This window comes from Leuciscus leuciscus (genome assembly GCF_965113295.1).
Source record: "Leuciscus leuciscus genome assembly, chromosome: 11".
NCBI classification, from domain to species: Eukaryota; Metazoa; Chordata; class Actinopteri; order Cypriniformes; family Leuciscidae; genus Leuciscus; species Leuciscus leuciscus.
Window position 1 is genome coordinate 26579532 of NC_138735.1, and position 16835 is coordinate 26596366.

Here is a 16835-nt window from a genome sequence, read left to right on the forward strand (position 1 = left end):
AAACACTTGTTGACACAAACTATTATTTTATTATAAATGATAACATAAACCATGAGATTAACTCGAGTATTGTTTTACAAGTAACTGACTAGGAGAAATCAGAAACTGTGCAACCCTTAATATTCATTCCTGTAACAGTATAACTACGCGAAAGTCATGGGTTCGATTCCCAGAGAATGCATGAACTGATAATGCGTACTTTGAATATAATGTAAATCGCTTTGGAGAAAATGTCTGCGAAATGCAATGTAAATTCATTATTACAATACTGTAAATAAAAGTGGCGAAAGAAAAAAAATAAGATGCTTGGATAATGCAGAAATATGCAGCTAGAATTAAAGTACTGATGGCTGCTTGGACGGGATGGGTTGTGATGGTGTCCTCGGGCCTTGTGTGGCAGTCTGTGCTGTTACACCTTGCTGCCTGTTAAGATTGCCCTGCAGAGACAGCGGGTAGCACAGTCTGCCAGCCCCAGAGAACTGCGAGTCAGGGACGCCTGCCAACACAATGCCCAGGAGAGAGAGAGGAAGGGGCCGAGGGCAGGAGACACACACACACACACACACACACACAGCCTTCCTCTGGAGCTCATTACAGGGATATCTCAACGCGATAGAGCAAACGTGGGCTGCGGTTCTGCAAAACCATATACCAGACGATCCCGCGTGCGCATGCATTCAGAAATCTGCCATTTCTTTTATTCTTCATTTTCATCTCTAAATAGCTGTAGATGGTAGAATGTAAATGAGATGGTTATTACGGCAACGTTCATCAAGCCGGGGCTGGAGAGACTTCAATAGCTTGATGAATATGCATGCAAATTTGTTAATTAAGTTAATTATTCTGCTGAAAATTCATTTGTCTTCCAAGGACTTTTTTTTTGCGCTGATTTTAACATGTTTCTCTCATTAGTCATGCTCCATGCTATTTAAAAGCACTTTGGTCCACTTTTTAAAAGTTTGACAGTGTTGGAATGAGAATGGAAGATTAAAATAAGACAAAGGAAAAGGAAGGATTTTGTATATTACATCCTGTCTTTTTGGGGGAAAAGTAAATGTCAAAACAAATCAAAATCTTAGAATTTTTGACACATAAGACATTTTGTTATGTTTATTCATTTGTGTGTAGAATCAATATATTGAGACATTTGAAGTTTGAGAAATTAAATTTTAATTTGACAAAACACTCGAATATTATGATTTCTAATTACGTTTTTGAAACGCTCATGGTGAAATGATACGTTGTAAATACATTCAGAAGCCGAACAAAACAAAATGCATTCATTACATTTGCTTAATGATATTTTAAGTTCTAATACAATTTGAAATGAGTGCGGCTCATTAGAATATACAGGAAGTGGGATTATGTATTTACATTAAGGCTGTTTGATCAAGACAAATGTTTGTTTAGTCAATTAGGATATTTACAGTAGCCTGTGTTCTGCCTCTATGGAGGAAATGTCTTCATCAGTGAATCTGCATGAAAACACAAGTGTGTTTTGTTCAGATCTGAAAATGGGAAAGATAACAGTGATTTTTTTTATGCACAACTTTTCATCTGTAAAGTTTACAGACATTTCCTTTAACCCTAAAACACAACACAATAAAATGTGTAATTAAAAAACAACAACAAAAAAAACAGGTAAAACACCTGTGAAAAATCAATATTTCTTACAGGCTTTTCTTCGAGTGTGATGGATTACATTTTTGGATGGATGATTACGTTTTTGCCACCCTTTCCAGATAGGGAGATCAAAGCCAATATGAAAATGAAGCGATATAAATGCAATACTTTTATGAAGCCAATTGGCTTCTTTTCTGAACAATGGAAAATCCTTTACAAATCTTTTTGGCAGATAAAAATCCTGTCGAACAATAATGACTCCACCTTAACCACGCCCATTTTGCTGTCCCGTCCCCTCTACTCATTAGGTGTAAGTGTTACTCATTTCAGTGTAAAATGCTTTGTGTAAACTTATTAATGCCAGGGTTTTTCAAACATTTTGAACCGGAGAATCTTTTCATAACCCCAAACTTTTTGAAATCATCCAGTACAAGATACAAGTACTTCTTTTTATTTTAAATTAAATGTTGGAATGTTCATCTTACAAGTGATTGGGTTGATTCTAGGAAATGTATTATATATTATATTTGATTATTTATTATAATCTTTATTGAAGATTTTGTTTTCAATGCATATGACGATAATGAACGGGGATTATATTTTTTAAAAAACCCTTGATGAAAATTCACATGCCATGTTATTTCCACAATTCAGGAGTTTTCTCAGTTTAAGAAATGATAATCTATATAGTTTACCGTACTAACACAGTTCATCACACAAGCTTGCACAAGCAATGAACAAATATCTTTAGATCAAATCTATTTTAATGAGATGGATATAGATCATTTGGGTTTAAGTGTTGGTGTAGCATTTTAAGGGTAACTATTAAATGCAAAAAAAACTAATGGCTAGATGTTATCTTTATACAAGGACAACATTTTTAAATGTTTTCAGGACAACAAATCCTTTCCTAGCCACAAACATGGCAGATATTGAAGTTCGATTCCGAAAGAATTCCAACAAAAAGCACGTTTGTCTTCTATCCGGAGCAGGTGGATTTATTCAGTCCTGTCTGTCTGTCTGTGTGTCTGTCTGCATGTTACGTGCCTGTCTGACTGTGTGTGTGTGTGTATCTGTCAAGTTGTCTTTCTGTGTGCGACAGGAGGCTGTAAATCACTGTAAATGTCTCAGAAATGCAGCGAGCAGCTAGGCTTCTCTGTAGGGGGTCGTCATCTTCTCCTGCCTCAAAACTGCAACAGACCGGCCCGACACGTACCGCAGCAACTGGCCAAAAAACACAGAGACACACATGCACATTCCTCATGTATGGAGCATGTCGAGGATGCACAGATTGTGAAAGCTTATGAGTTCACAGATACTCGTTGCATAACTTAAAAACCTGACACTGATACACAGATCTTAGGATGTAAGGTCCTTAAATTTGGTTTAACATACACTTGTTTTTTAATCCTTTATTTTTTTTTTGACAAATAGCTATTAGTTCTGTTCCAAAACCTAGTGAGGTTCTTGCTGCTTACAATCAGATCCTAAATGTGTTTCTCACACAAAACTATTGAATCGTTTTATATAGTTATACAGTACGTGGTATTTTTTTATGTGCCTTTTTGTCCTTTTTTGTGTTTTTTTTACAGACATAGCCACTATGACCTTTGTGTGGAAAAGATCTGCATGAAGAACTGCATCTCCTTTTGTGTTCAGCAGAAAACAGAAGGGCATACACACTTGGAACGACATGAAGGCGAGTAAATAATGATTTCCTTTGTTTTAGTTTGCAGAGTGTTTAAAATTGAGCTCATGCAAACATTTCTGACTCAAACTTTCAGGGGAAATGTTTTAATAAAGATTGAAAGCTGTTGGAAGCTTAGTGATCCTGGTGTATGCCCTAGTTTGTTCATAGCCTATTTACCTTTTAATATCTGACTGTTGTATTTAGGCTTCAAAATACATAAAAGTTGTGTTGATTTGTGAAGATCATGAGGAACAAAACCTGTAAGAATCATGAATTTTTGGGACAAAGAGCTTATTTTCTGCGACAAACAAAAAGATAGAAAGTCTTATTGGGTTTTTGTCGAGAAATGATGCACTCTCAGAAAAAAAGGTACAAATGCTATCACTGGGACAGTACCCTTTTAAAAGGTTTTAATATGTACCATTTAGGTACTAATATGAAAACTTTTGGTACCAATACGTACCTTTGAGGTACTTATGCACTCTTTTGGCACAAAGGTGTACCTTCTGAAAGAGTACGGCCCCAGAGACAGCTTTTGTACCTTATTTTCTGAGCCCATAAGATTGTATGTAGCCCCGCCCCTTTTCAGCCCCGCTCTCTTCCGGTTTGTGTTTCAACAGCATGAAGGTAAGATCTTACGGATTTATGGATGAACTGCTTGTTTTAAAATCTTCCCGGTCAGTTGACATCTGTTATGACATCCACTTCAAATGCTCTTGATAACTTTCGCTAACTCTACAATAAGTAAATCCATTTCACCAGCTAATTAGGCTAATCTTCGACAGCGATGCCATAGAAATATACAGAGCTACCGCTAAAAACGAAAGTTCAAACACTAAATTCTAAAGATGGCTGCGCACTTGTTTCTCTGGCGCATAAGGCCTATAAGAACATTAAATACATAGCATAAACAAATACTGAGTGAAATGGACATTTTTTATTTGCTGTAATGAAGAAAATATGAGAAAATGAGGTTACACTTTATTTTAAGGTGTCCTTGTTATAGTGTAGTTAAACATTTAAGTACTGAGTAATACTATATGTACTTACTATAGGGTTAGTGTTAGGATTAGGGTGGTTTAGGTTAGTTGCATGTAATTAAGCACAATTTATAGTAATTACTAGGGGTGTAACGATACCCTCATGTCACGATTCGATACATATCACGATACTGAACTCATGATGCGATGCCTTATTATTGCGATACTCCAAGACATATGATAAAAGGTTAACACAAAATGTAGTTGATTAAAATGCTAAATTTGATATTACATTGTGGGTGTAAATGAATAGGCTTGGATTTGGTGCTGGTAACTTAATGCACAGGACAATGGTGAAACCAGAATAAAAATACTCATGATTCTGAAGCTGAAAATACAATTATTTTAGACAAACATGCTTGAACCTCACTAAATAATGGAGGCCACTTTTTAACATAAGACATCTGGCATTATCAGGACCCACAAATACTCCCCCATTGCATTATTATACATTATATTCAACATTATATAAAGTAGTTTAATGTAGTACTGACACTAAAACTCTGAAAACTAGAATTTTTTCTCACACAGTAATTTTCATTTTGGGTGAACTATACACAATACATACTGTCACTATCCACGATACATATTGTTGCATTTTTGTGTTGCGATATATCATGACACGCTATATTGTTACACCCCTATAATTACTTTAGTAATACATGTAACGTGTGAACAAAGACACTGTAAAATATAGTGGGTTACACTTTATTTTAAGGTGTTGTTGTTACAGTGTAATTATATATTGAAGTACTGAGTAATATTAATTAACAACATGTACTTACTATAGGGTTAGGGTAGGATTAGGATTTAGTTGAGGGTAATTATGCATAATTTAGTGTTATTACTATGGTAAGTACATGTAACATATGTTAACAAGGACACTGTAAAATAAAGTGTTACCATATAGTGTTACCGAAAATGATTAAAATACTTATAAAAATGAAAAAAATATTGAAAATATAAGAAAAATGTTCTCTATTTTATCTCTTTGCTGTGTTCTGGGACAGCCTTACAGCCTGACTAGAATCTCTTAGATGTAATAATTAGTATTCTGCCTACTGTTTCAAACAGCCTTCATGTGGAGAACAGGCCTAAAAATACTGTCTAGATAGGCAACTCACTAGGCATTGGAACAGAGCTATTGTTTACTATGAGACCCAGAGCGTTGCTTTCATCCCTAGTTCTATCCATCTCCAGTCAAAGCAGTTTAACACTCTCTGGCTGACTCTGTGAAGTTTATCTCAGTGAACAAAACACGTGAGGTGTCCACCACGACCCACAAACCCCCCCAGCATAAAAAATCCCAAAAATGTAATTACGATAAAGTTGGTTGCGTCTCACCAATTAACCCGGTACGTATCCGAGCATGATGAAAAAAAAGTGTAAGTGTGAACTTTTTTTTGCGTGCATATGGTATGCAGCCATTTTCAATGACTCCCTTCTCATCTCTAAAAACGGATCACTCGGAAAAACATATTGTAGAGACGCCAGACCTTCCGTTTCCCTGGCAGCTGCCGACACCGCGAGTACGAGCCAACCAAAACGCATAGTCCCCTGTTCCCTCTTTTAATTGGGATATTTTAGTGCTATTAGCTCCACACCTCCTTCCCCAAACATTACGAATGCAGATATGCACCCTGTCGTGGTCACTGAACCAGGTACAATCTCAGAAGTCAGGTGTCTCTGAAAGGAAAGCGTGGATGTGTTTGGCAACCGGCTCTGTTGATGAAGGTTGAGCTAAGACTAGAACAGAAGATCTGGATGTATGCCATCATGTTGAGGAGCTGCTGTTTTGAGGTTGAGTGTGTAGAGTTAAAAGAGTGGGGGTGTTTGGGCTCTAAGGGGCTGACACCATATGTTATGTCAGCATTCATTACACTTTTATAGAGGCCTACAGTGCTTTGCTTTCAACGGAATATTATATCTGTGTATAGGATGTGTCTGCTTAAAGATGTGTGCAGAAAACAGTTTTAATATTTGATATTTAATCTATCAAAAGTGATAAATTGGCAAGGTAGGTGTACACTGATATCAATTATATATCGCCATCTGGTGGTTTCAAAAGTACTGACATATAGATTAATTTGTACAGACAGCATTCTCACAAAGAGGCACATGGAGATCTGCGGATAAACAATGGAACTTCTCTCCTATGAGCATTTCTGTCTTTCTCAAAGGAGTAAAGAATGATGAATCGAAATAAAAGAGTCCGCTGATAGCAGTAGGAAGGGAATTGGCTAAATTGAGTGAATGGGGCTTGTTCTCAATAACTATAGAGACCCAAAAGTTTAATTGCATTAATAGGTTTATGTTTCAAACAATGAATACTTTTAACCCTCTGGTGCTCCTCGCGTGATGGTAAAAAATTACAGGGTTTTTTATTTCAAATAAATGTATGTATAGCCTAGACCTACTATATTTTAGTTTCCCTAGAGGTTTTTTATTTTAATATTTTAATATTTTTAGGGGATTTTATGGTACTGAATTATATTTATGCAGTAGTTATAATCCATTTATTCAGTTTTTGAGCATAGACCTGAAACTGAAATTTCCAACTTAAACTGTCATAAATCTTGGATGCTTTGGAGTAGCCTAGGGCTTAATTTTGGTCTATTTTTAAAGACGACACTTGGCAGATTATTGCTTAAGTTTAAAAAAGTGAACTTTAGTTAGAATTTGACATTTATTGTTATGAAAAATATATTTTAAATTTTTTTTATGAAATATATATTTTCCACAATAGAACAGCAAAACCATTAATCTAAACAAGTTGTGTTCTAAATTTGAGGTTGATATATTTTTTAAAAAGAAGCATTTCCAATGCGTTTTTTTTTTTTTAGGACCATTTAACCTTTTCAAATCATGTCCATGTTTTTTTGGGTTTTTTTTAAGTTTTGTACCATTCCAATGAAGTAAAACATTACATATAAAAAATATAAAAAGTAAAAATTTTCAGTCAAAAATTACAGAAGAGCACCAGAGGGTTAAATTTTAATACTTTTTGTAAATTCTGTCATCCAAACAAAAATTCCAGTAACATCAAAATTTGTAATAGTTGCTGGATGAACAAGTGAACACTATAAAACCAAAATGGAATACATTAAAGTAAGAATAAACTACGCAATGAAGATATAGATGTTATCTATATAAACAAAAAAATATGTTCTCAAGCTCAGTGTTATTTTAGTGTTATTTATATACTATTTTAGTTTTTATTTTATTTTGCTTTCATTTAAAGTTTTTGTTACATTTTTTGTCATTTTTGTATTACTTTTAAATATTACTATTTAGGTTTAATTATTTTTTATTTCAGTTTTAGTTTTTCTTCTGCTGAAACTTATTTCAGTTAGTTGCAAAGACAACATTTCTAATTTTTGTTTAGTTTAAGTTTTTAAAAAAAAACTCTAATATTTATATTCTATTTTATTCCAGCTTTACTTCAATTAACAAAAAAATAGTTTTAAGAGTTTTATGTATAGTTAATGATAAGAACCCTGCCCAAGACAAGGGTATTTCTCATAAAGGATGGTACTGTATAAATAATACTGTATAAATTAAATAAATTTTTTTTTTTTTTTTACATAATTTTTTACTAATATCTGCGGTTTAATAATCACTGTGCAGTTCCATTTTCATTCACTGTTTCAGGTCTTTTTTTTTTTTTGGTATTGTTTTGTTTGGTCAGCATGATGCTGGTTGTAATTATTTTTCCCTGTTGACTTTCATTACAGATTTTACCTTCACCTGCATCAATGAATGGTAAGAATTCATAAATTCATTTCCTACATCTCAAAGTTAATACCAGCACTTTTTGGTGCGTTTAACCTACTGAAAAAATATCTTTGACCAGTCTACAGTTAGTTGGTTTGCTGGTTATAGACGCTCTCCGACTCCTTGAGCAGGTTTTACAAGGGTTCGGACAAGCCAGTAACGACGAGAAACCAGCTAAATCAACTAAACACCAGTCTATGAGACTGGCTTAAGCCAGCCAAGACCAGCAAATAGGACTGATTTAAGTTTGAGTTTTTCAGGGTATTCATTTTTTGCATCGGCAAACGGCGTAATGAATTTTCCATCTCATCATATGCAAGCTGGACAGAGAAGCTGTTGCATGCATCTACTTTCCGGCCTGTTGGTGAGAAATGACAGCGGCACTTCCAATAAAGCTGGAGGTCGGGGTCAGTGTCACTACGATTATTTATGGCCAATATCATTCTGCAGAGAAACAGCATCTGAAACTGAATCACTGCTTATAGAGATGTGAGAGGGGTGAATGCTCGGGAACGCAATACCACACAAAAACAATAACAGCTGGCTGGCCTCTGGCTAAACACAAACAAAAAATAATGGAATCTGCTGACTGCCAGACAGGCATTTAACAGTTTTGTCCAATATCAAGCTCTCATGTAGAATTAATACATATGCATGCATAGCCATTCCTTTCTTTTTCATATTTAAACACGCAATAAGCGCATAAAACTCGGTGAGCTGTAAAATGTCTCTTAGAAAATTGATAAGAGATCAGTTGTTCATATGAATGGACTGATTGTTAAAATGAGTGCGGGAAAAGAAAACATTAAAGCATTAAGAGCAGGAAGAGTGTGCTGATGAATGGGAGACATCCATCATTAACTCCGGTGGAGGTAATGGAGTGGAGCGGAGAGGACGGTGGACGGCCCCAGGCATCCGCACGTGCTCCGTCTGTTTCCATCTGATTCAGACCAAAACTCAGTCACTTCTACACATCTTAGTGGGCAAACTGTGTCTTTGCTTTTTACAAGATGGACTCCAGGGGGGAAAAAACTATGGTAACACTTTACAATAAGGATTCATCAGGTAACTAGTTAACTTGAACTAACAATGAGAAATAATTCTAAAGCTTTTATTAATCTTAGTTCATGTTAATTTCAGCATTTGAAGGGATAGTTCACCCAAAAATGAAAATTCTGTCATCATTTGCTCAACAGCTGTCAGCTGTCACTACCCATAATCCTCAAAATATCTTCTTTTAAAAGGGTTATCTTCTTCTTTTCAATATCTTCACCCAAATTCTCTAATCATTTACTCATCCTCAAGTTGTTCCAAACCTGTATACATTTCTTTCTTCTGCTGAACACAAAAGAAGATAATACCTTCCATAGTATAAAATATATATATATATATACAATGGAAGTCCATGGGGAACAGAAACTCTTTGGTTACTGACATTCTTCAAAATATCTTCTTTTGTGTTCAGCCGAAGAAAGAAATGCATACAGCTTTGGAGCAACTTGAGGATGAATAAATGATGACAGAATTTTCATTTTTGGGTGAACTATCCCTTTAATGGACCTGAACTAGCATGATCTTAAAATGAATAGTTGATTTTTTTTATTAATTAACATAAAGTTATTGTAAGTTAATGTTGGTTAAAGCATGAACTAAAGTTAACTAATGAGACAACATTGTAAAGTTTTAGCAAATCTATTGACAGATTATTTTAAGTAGCGAACGAATTGTTCTGAGTCTAATCTTTTCAATGAATCATTCGAACCGGTTCACAAAAAAACGTGAACTGACTTCCTTGAAAGACTGACAGTGTCGAGACAAACCGTTCATTAACAAACCGAATGAACTAGTTCATCACTATCAATGATGAAACTTGATGAACATCTCATTCACAACAAGATAAGGGGTTTAAGAGTTATGAATATGTAAAAGTGACTGATGATTATACCCAATTAAACTGATGCAATGATATTATTGAAACATTTTTGGTGGATGTTTATTTATTTAGTACAGAGACCCTGCACATGACATGGGGACATATGTATATATATCATGGTCACAAATTAAGAATCAAGTACCTAGTTTTACTAAATCGTGGATCCACGTTGTAATAATTCGTTCCCTCGTTTTAGTTAAAGGTGGTATCAGTGATTTCAGGCCCAAAAATATTTTTATTTTTTTTCCTAACGATCCGCTAGCTGGCCGCCCCATAAGCATGCCGTCAAAAAACCGCGTCTCCGTAGGCAGCCTAGAATCAGAATCAGAATCAGAATCAGAAAGAGCTTTATTGCCAAGTGTGCTTGCACCCACAAGGAATTTTTCTTGGTACTGAAGCTTCCAGTGCACATATACAAATACAAATACAAATACAACAAGAAACATAGTAATACAAATTCTAAGAATAAAATATATAAAAAAAATAAAAATAAAAAAATAGTATAAAAAGTCAAAAAAGGGGTCACAGTTGGGTTTAGTCTGAATAAACATTTACAGATTATGAACATATTTACAGTATGTTGAGTAATATGAATTATAATATAAATATAAATATCACCTGAGTTAGAGAATATTACTATTACACTAGACAGTGGGAGTCTAGTGCATGTTACAGATTATGAACATATTTACAGTATTTTGAGTAGTATGAATAATATAAATATAAATATCACCTGACTTAGAGAATAGAATATTGCACTAGACAGTGGGAGTATTGCACTTACAGGCATATGCATTGGGGGGCATGTTAAGTGTTCAGAAGGGAAATGGCCTGTGGAAAGAAACTGTTCCTGTGCCTGGATGTTCTTGTGGCCAGTGATCTGTGTCGCCGTCCTGACGGTAACAGTTCAAACAGGGGGTGTCCAGGGTGAGTGGAGTCTGTGATGATTTTACCTGCTCTCTTCCTCACTCTGGAAGAGTACAGGTCCTGGAGGGTTGGCAAGGTGGCACCAATAATCCTCTCTGCAGTCCGGACTGTCCGTTGTAGTCTCCTGATGTCCGATTTGGTAGCTGAACCAAACCAGACAGTGATGGAAGTGCTTAAAACAGACTCAATGACGGCTGAGTAGAACTGGATCAGCAGCTCCTGTGGCAGATTGAACTTCTTCAGCTGGCGAAGGAAGTACAGTCTCTGCTGGGCCTTTTTCACAATGGAGTCAATGTGATTTGCCCACTTCAGGTCCTGAGAGATGGTAGAGCCCAGGAACCTGAATGACTCCACTGCTTCCACAGTGCTGTTCATGATGGTAAGAGGGGGGAGTGCTGGGGATTTTCTCCTGAAGTCCACAATCATCTCCACTGTTTTGAGCGTGTTCAGCTCAAGGTTGTTATAGCTGCACCAGACAGCCAGCTGTTCAACCCCCAGTCTGTAAGCAGACTCGTCACCATTTTGGATGAGACCGATGACGGTGGTGTCGTCTGCAAATTTCAGGAGCTTGACAGAGGGGTCTTTAGAAGTGCAGTCATTAGTGTACAGGGAGAAGAGCAGTGGGGAGAGAACGCACCCTTGGGGGGCGCCAGTGCTGATGGTGAGGGTCCTGGATGTGAGCTTCCCCAGTCTCACTCGCTGCTGCCGGTCCGTCAGGAAGCTGGAGATCCACTGACAGATTGAGGATGGCATGGAGAGCTGAGTCAGTTTGGCTGTGAGAAGATCAGGGATGATGGTATTGAAGGCCGAACTGAAGTCCACAAATAAGATCCGTGCATAAGTCCCAGGTCTGTCAAGATGTTGCAGGATATAGTGCAGTCCCATGTTGACTGCATCATCCACAGACCTGTTTGCTCTGTAAGCAAACTGAAAGGGATCCAGCAGGGGTCCAGTGATGTCCTTCAGATAGGCCAGCACCAGTCTTTCAAACGACTTCATGACCACAGACGTGAGAGCGACAGGTCTGTAGTCATTAAGTCCAGTGATTTTAGTTTTTTTGGGAACCGGAATGATAGTGGAGCGTTTGAAGCAGCAGGGAACTTCACACTGCTCCAATGATCTGTTGAAGATCTGCGTGAAGACTGGGGCCAGTTGGTCAGCGCAGGCTTTTAGACAAGCAGATGAGATGCCGTCTGGGCCTGAAGCTTTCCTAGTCTTCTGTTTTTTGAAGACTCGGCTCACGTCCTCCACACAGACCTTAAGCTCAGGTTGGATGGCAGAAGGGGGGAGGAGAGGGGTTGCAGGAGGTGATGGTGGATGTGTGAAGTGCACATCAGAGCGGGTGTGAGGTGTGAGTCTGGGCTTCTCAAACCTGCAATAAAATGCATTGAGAGTGTCGGCCAGTTGTTGATTCTCCACAGATCGGGGGGATGGTGATTTGTAGTTGGTGATGTTCCTCAGGCCTCTCCAGACTGATGCCGGGTCGTTGGCTGAAAACTGGGTTTTCAGCTTTTCAGAGTAGCTTCTTTTAGCAACTCTGATCTCCTTTGTCAGTCTGTTTCTGGCCTGGTTATACAAGATTTTATCCCCACTTCTGTAAGCATCCTCTTTGGCATGACGAAGCTGTTTGAGTTTCCCAGTAAACCATGGTTTATCATTAGTGAATGATAAGAATGTCCTGGTAGGAATGCATGTATCCTCACAGAAACTGATATATGATGTTACAGTATCTGTGAGCTCATCCAGATCGGTGGCTGCAGCTTCAAAAACAGTCCAATCAGTGCAATCGAAGCAGGCCTGTAGATCCTGCTCTGCTTCATTGGTCCATCTTTTTACAGTCCTTATTACAGGTTTAGCTGATTTCAGTTTCTGCCTGTAGGTCGGTATAAGATGAACCAAACAGTGATCAGAGAGCCCCAAAGCTGCCCGTGGGACGGAGTGATACGCATTCTTTATCGTGGTGTAACAGTGGTCCAATATATTACTGTCTCTGGTAGGACATGTAACATGCTGTCTGTATTTTGGCAGGCTCTGAGATCTGCACACAAAAACAAATGGTTTCACCAAACACTCAAAACCAAAACAAATAGTGTTCCAACCAATCAGCGACAGGGGGAGGGTGTTGTGAGGTTTTGTGCTCGTGCACAGCTGCACGCGAAGTCAGAGCTGAAGAAGAAGCTGGCTCAAAACCTTACAACACCCTCCCCCTGTCGCTGATTGGTTGGAACACTATTTGTTTTGGTTTTGAGTGTTTGGTGAAACCATTTGTTTTTGTGTGCAGATCTCAGAGCCTAGGCTGCCTACAGAGACGCGTTTTTTTGACGGCATGATTATGGGGCGGGCAGCTAGCAGATCGTTAGGGAAAAAAAATATATATATTTTTGGGCCTGAAATCACTGATACCACCTTTAAATCAAAACAAGGGAACGAATTATCTATGATTTACTAAAACAAGAGAACCAATTCTTAACTTGTGGCCATGGTTTACTATAACGAGAGAACAAATTCTTATTCTTGGCCACAATATATGTATTATTGGCCACATCATCTGCGGAGCTTCATAATTTAGGCTTATTTTTGCTGTTTTTATAGCTTGATTAAAAAACATCCCTGCAGCAGTTCACAAAATAGATGCAAAATGCTGTGGTTTATGATTCATTGACTCACTTATAACACACTGGTCAGTGCATTAATCTTTTTTGGTGGAAGTGCTCAAAAGATTCAAATCACTTGGATGAATCAAAATGTCCAAACACCGCAGCCTGGTTTCACAGACAGGGCTTAGATTAAGCCAGGATTAGGCCTTAGTTCAATTAGGACATTTAAGTAGCTTTTATGAACGTGCATTAGAAATGAAGATATGTCAGTGCAAGTTACTTTGTGTAAATAGTAATGCATTTTAGTCCAGGACGTCTGTGAAACCAGGGGTGCAAGTTATGGATTATTAACCTTACACTTGTTGTATTTTTTGAGTTTGTGTTAATAAAAGGGCCTTGTAATTTCCCAGAATATAAGCAGAACATGAAATGGCATATTCATTGAAAATAGTCAAGTAATTCCTATTCAGACAGTTAACTTCAAACTGTCTTTGCTCTGGTAAAAAGTGTTTGAAATGCCAATGCAGCCTTAGCAGTGAGAGATTGGCGTCCCTTCGTCATAAACTCTATTCCATGCCCCTTAAAGCGGATTACGCTCATGTTTGAGCCTGACGGGACAGCCAGGACACTGCAGGCTTAGGCCACAGCTGAAAGGATTTCAGCCTTGACAATGAGCCAAACAAGAGACTGAACAAAAGTGGTTTACCAACCAAAAGCATTGTTAATACTATAAACCACTAACGAACGCAAGCTTTTTCCACACAAGAGAATTTCCATCATGTTCATGCTAAAAAGCACATTGCTTTAATACAAAATTTCCATTGAAATACAGAAATCCACATCATTTCTGATTAAAGGCTTCTTTGAACTTCATGCAAACTATGTGTGATGAGTGCATGAACAGTTTTCATCGTGCCATCTAGATTTAAACTAGCAATATGTATTCGGATAGCTGATAGCTCTAAAAGTCTTAATACTTTGCTACATAAAATGTTTAATCTGTAGCATTCAACCAAGCGTTACGAGGGAAGAGAAGACAGTCACAAATGTTCAAAGTCATAACTTTATTGTCCTTGATAAAAAGATTGTGCAATTGAGTGCATCTATCATAAAACGTTCACAAGCATCAGCAACAAATATTCAGTATCTAATACGGACCAGCCTGGAATTAGTGGTCCGGTTGAGGTCATTATGAAGATTCGAGCATGAAAACAAACAGAGTTACCCTGCTGTCAGTGTTGTTAGCATATGGTCACAAAAACCCTGCCATGAATATACTAGGATTGCTACATGCTGGTGCAGTCCTTTAGAAAGCCCTGGAGGGGCCACCATTTTAAAACCCGTGAACCTTCAACTGCTCCTCCTTTACGATGTTGATCTGTAAAAATAGCAAAATGGAAATTAGTAAATCGCTTGAACTGATTTGAAGTCCAAAACAAATCGAACTAACCCATTTAAACATGTTTAAGACAAAAACAGCCTGTTATATATGCAAGTATACTTCACCTCCATCAGAAACTGACAGATATTCTTCCTCTGGTCACCCTGTAACTGAATCACCTCCCCATACTCCGGGTGCTCGATCACCGTACCATTGCAGGCAAATTTCTATTAAATAAAACGGCACAAGATTACTCAACACCAAATAACACTTTGAGGAGAAAGGCTTCCAAATAACTAGGAGTCAGAAAGTACCTTCTTGAAGGCTTTTACAAGCTTCTTTTTATCATAATCATCAGCGATGCCTTGAACCGTGGTCAGTGTTTTGCGGCCGTTCCGTTGCTGAATCCTTATGTGGATTTTATCCTCCGTCCCAGCCGGGAGCAAGTCGTCACCCTTAGTTGCATCAGCAAAGGGATCTGCAGAAACAATGAAACACTTCAGTCTTTGTTATAAGAAAACCTGGGGCTGTGAGATTTTCTCTGTTTTTCCAAGTTGCACACTGGGAATGAATCAAGTTGGAGATCATAAAGAGCAACAGTTTGATTGCAGTTTGATAAAAACATTGCCGATATATGCATACCTAGACATTTTACAGAGCTCTTTTAAAGAGACAGTTCAACCAAAACAATTCGGTCATCATTTACTCGCCCTCAAGTTGTTCTAAACCTGTATGAGTTTCTTTGTTCTGCTGAACACAAAAGATTATTTTGAAGAATGTTGGTAACCAAATAGTTGTTAGTCTCCATTTGACTTCCATAGCGTGAAAAATAAATACCAAGTCAGTCAATGGGCAAGCAACTGTTTGGTTACCAACATTCTTTAAAATACATTGTGTTCAAAAGAGAAATTAATACAGGTATAAAACAATTTGAAGGGGAGTAAATGACAATTTGTATTTTTTGGACAACTACGCCTTTAAGGGTTTGCCACATGTTTGAAACAATGAATCAACAAGGAACTGATTGAAGATTCCAAAAGGGGGTTTTCGCGGTGATGTCATAGAAGAACCACCATTTTAGGTTGCCAAAAAAAAAAAAAAAAAAAAATTAAAACCGTTTTTAAAACTCATTTTTCTTAGTGTGAAGAACATTTTAATAATCCAACGAACCTTCCACCACAAACAACCTTTCGTGCAGTGGAAAAGTGGATTTTACCGGTTCTTCGTCGAACCACAGATGCTAATAAAGAACCTCAATTTGTAAGAGGCCTTTCAAAAAAAGGAATAATCTTACAGATATTGTGCTAACAGCAGTTTCACAAAAACATTTTTATAGATTATAAATGTATATATAAAATATATATTATAAAAGCCACCATTATTTTCCCTACGAACTTCCCCAAGCATAGGAATTCGCTTTTTTAATTTAAGGAAAAATAAAAACGTTTAACTTACTGTTTTGCATCGACTATTTAAATAACGTTTTCGTATCGATGCATTGGTGCACAGACACCAAACCACACAACGCTCAAGATGTTGTCCTTTTGTAAACTCGTGCAACTTACCGAAGGACTGGAGGTTCTGTATATTGGACATGCGATATTACTGCGATAACTTTAACAGATGAAAGATGTCGGCGATCAATGCCGTTTGGAGATGCTTGCTTAGATTTGTAGTTATTTGATAAATCGTCGACGAAAACAAAGAGCGGCTGCTTTAACCTGCCTGTGCCTGATGCAACTATCGCGTGGGACTCAGACAGCGGAAGTGCTTGAATGCGCTGCAGAGAGCGATGACAAAAGGCTTTAAGTACATTGCCAGCTGTATTTAATTTAGGATCTTTCACTAAACAGATATAATGCCAATATGA

General features: G+C 37.4%; 2 protein-coding genes across 2 annotated transcripts in view; one reads left to right on the top strand and one right to left on the bottom strand.

Moving 5' to 3' along the window:
- pks1 (polyketide synthase 1) overlaps nt 1-16835 on the top strand; it is a 126512-nt gene that overhangs the window by 89466 nt on the left and 20211 nt on the right. The window lies entirely within an intron of this gene.
- On the bottom strand, nt 14634-16740 carry eif1b (eukaryotic translation initiation factor 1B). The gene is made up of 4 exons (XM_082183729.1): nt 16531-16740; nt 15280-15443; nt 15091-15192; nt 14634-14962 (listed from the first exon to the last, which is right to left on the bottom strand). Exons 1-4 carry the CDS (start codon nt 16559-16561, stop codon nt 14918-14920), a joined length of 342 nt encoding a protein of 113 aa, XP_082039855.1. The 5' UTR covers nt 16562-16740; the 3' UTR covers nt 14634-14917.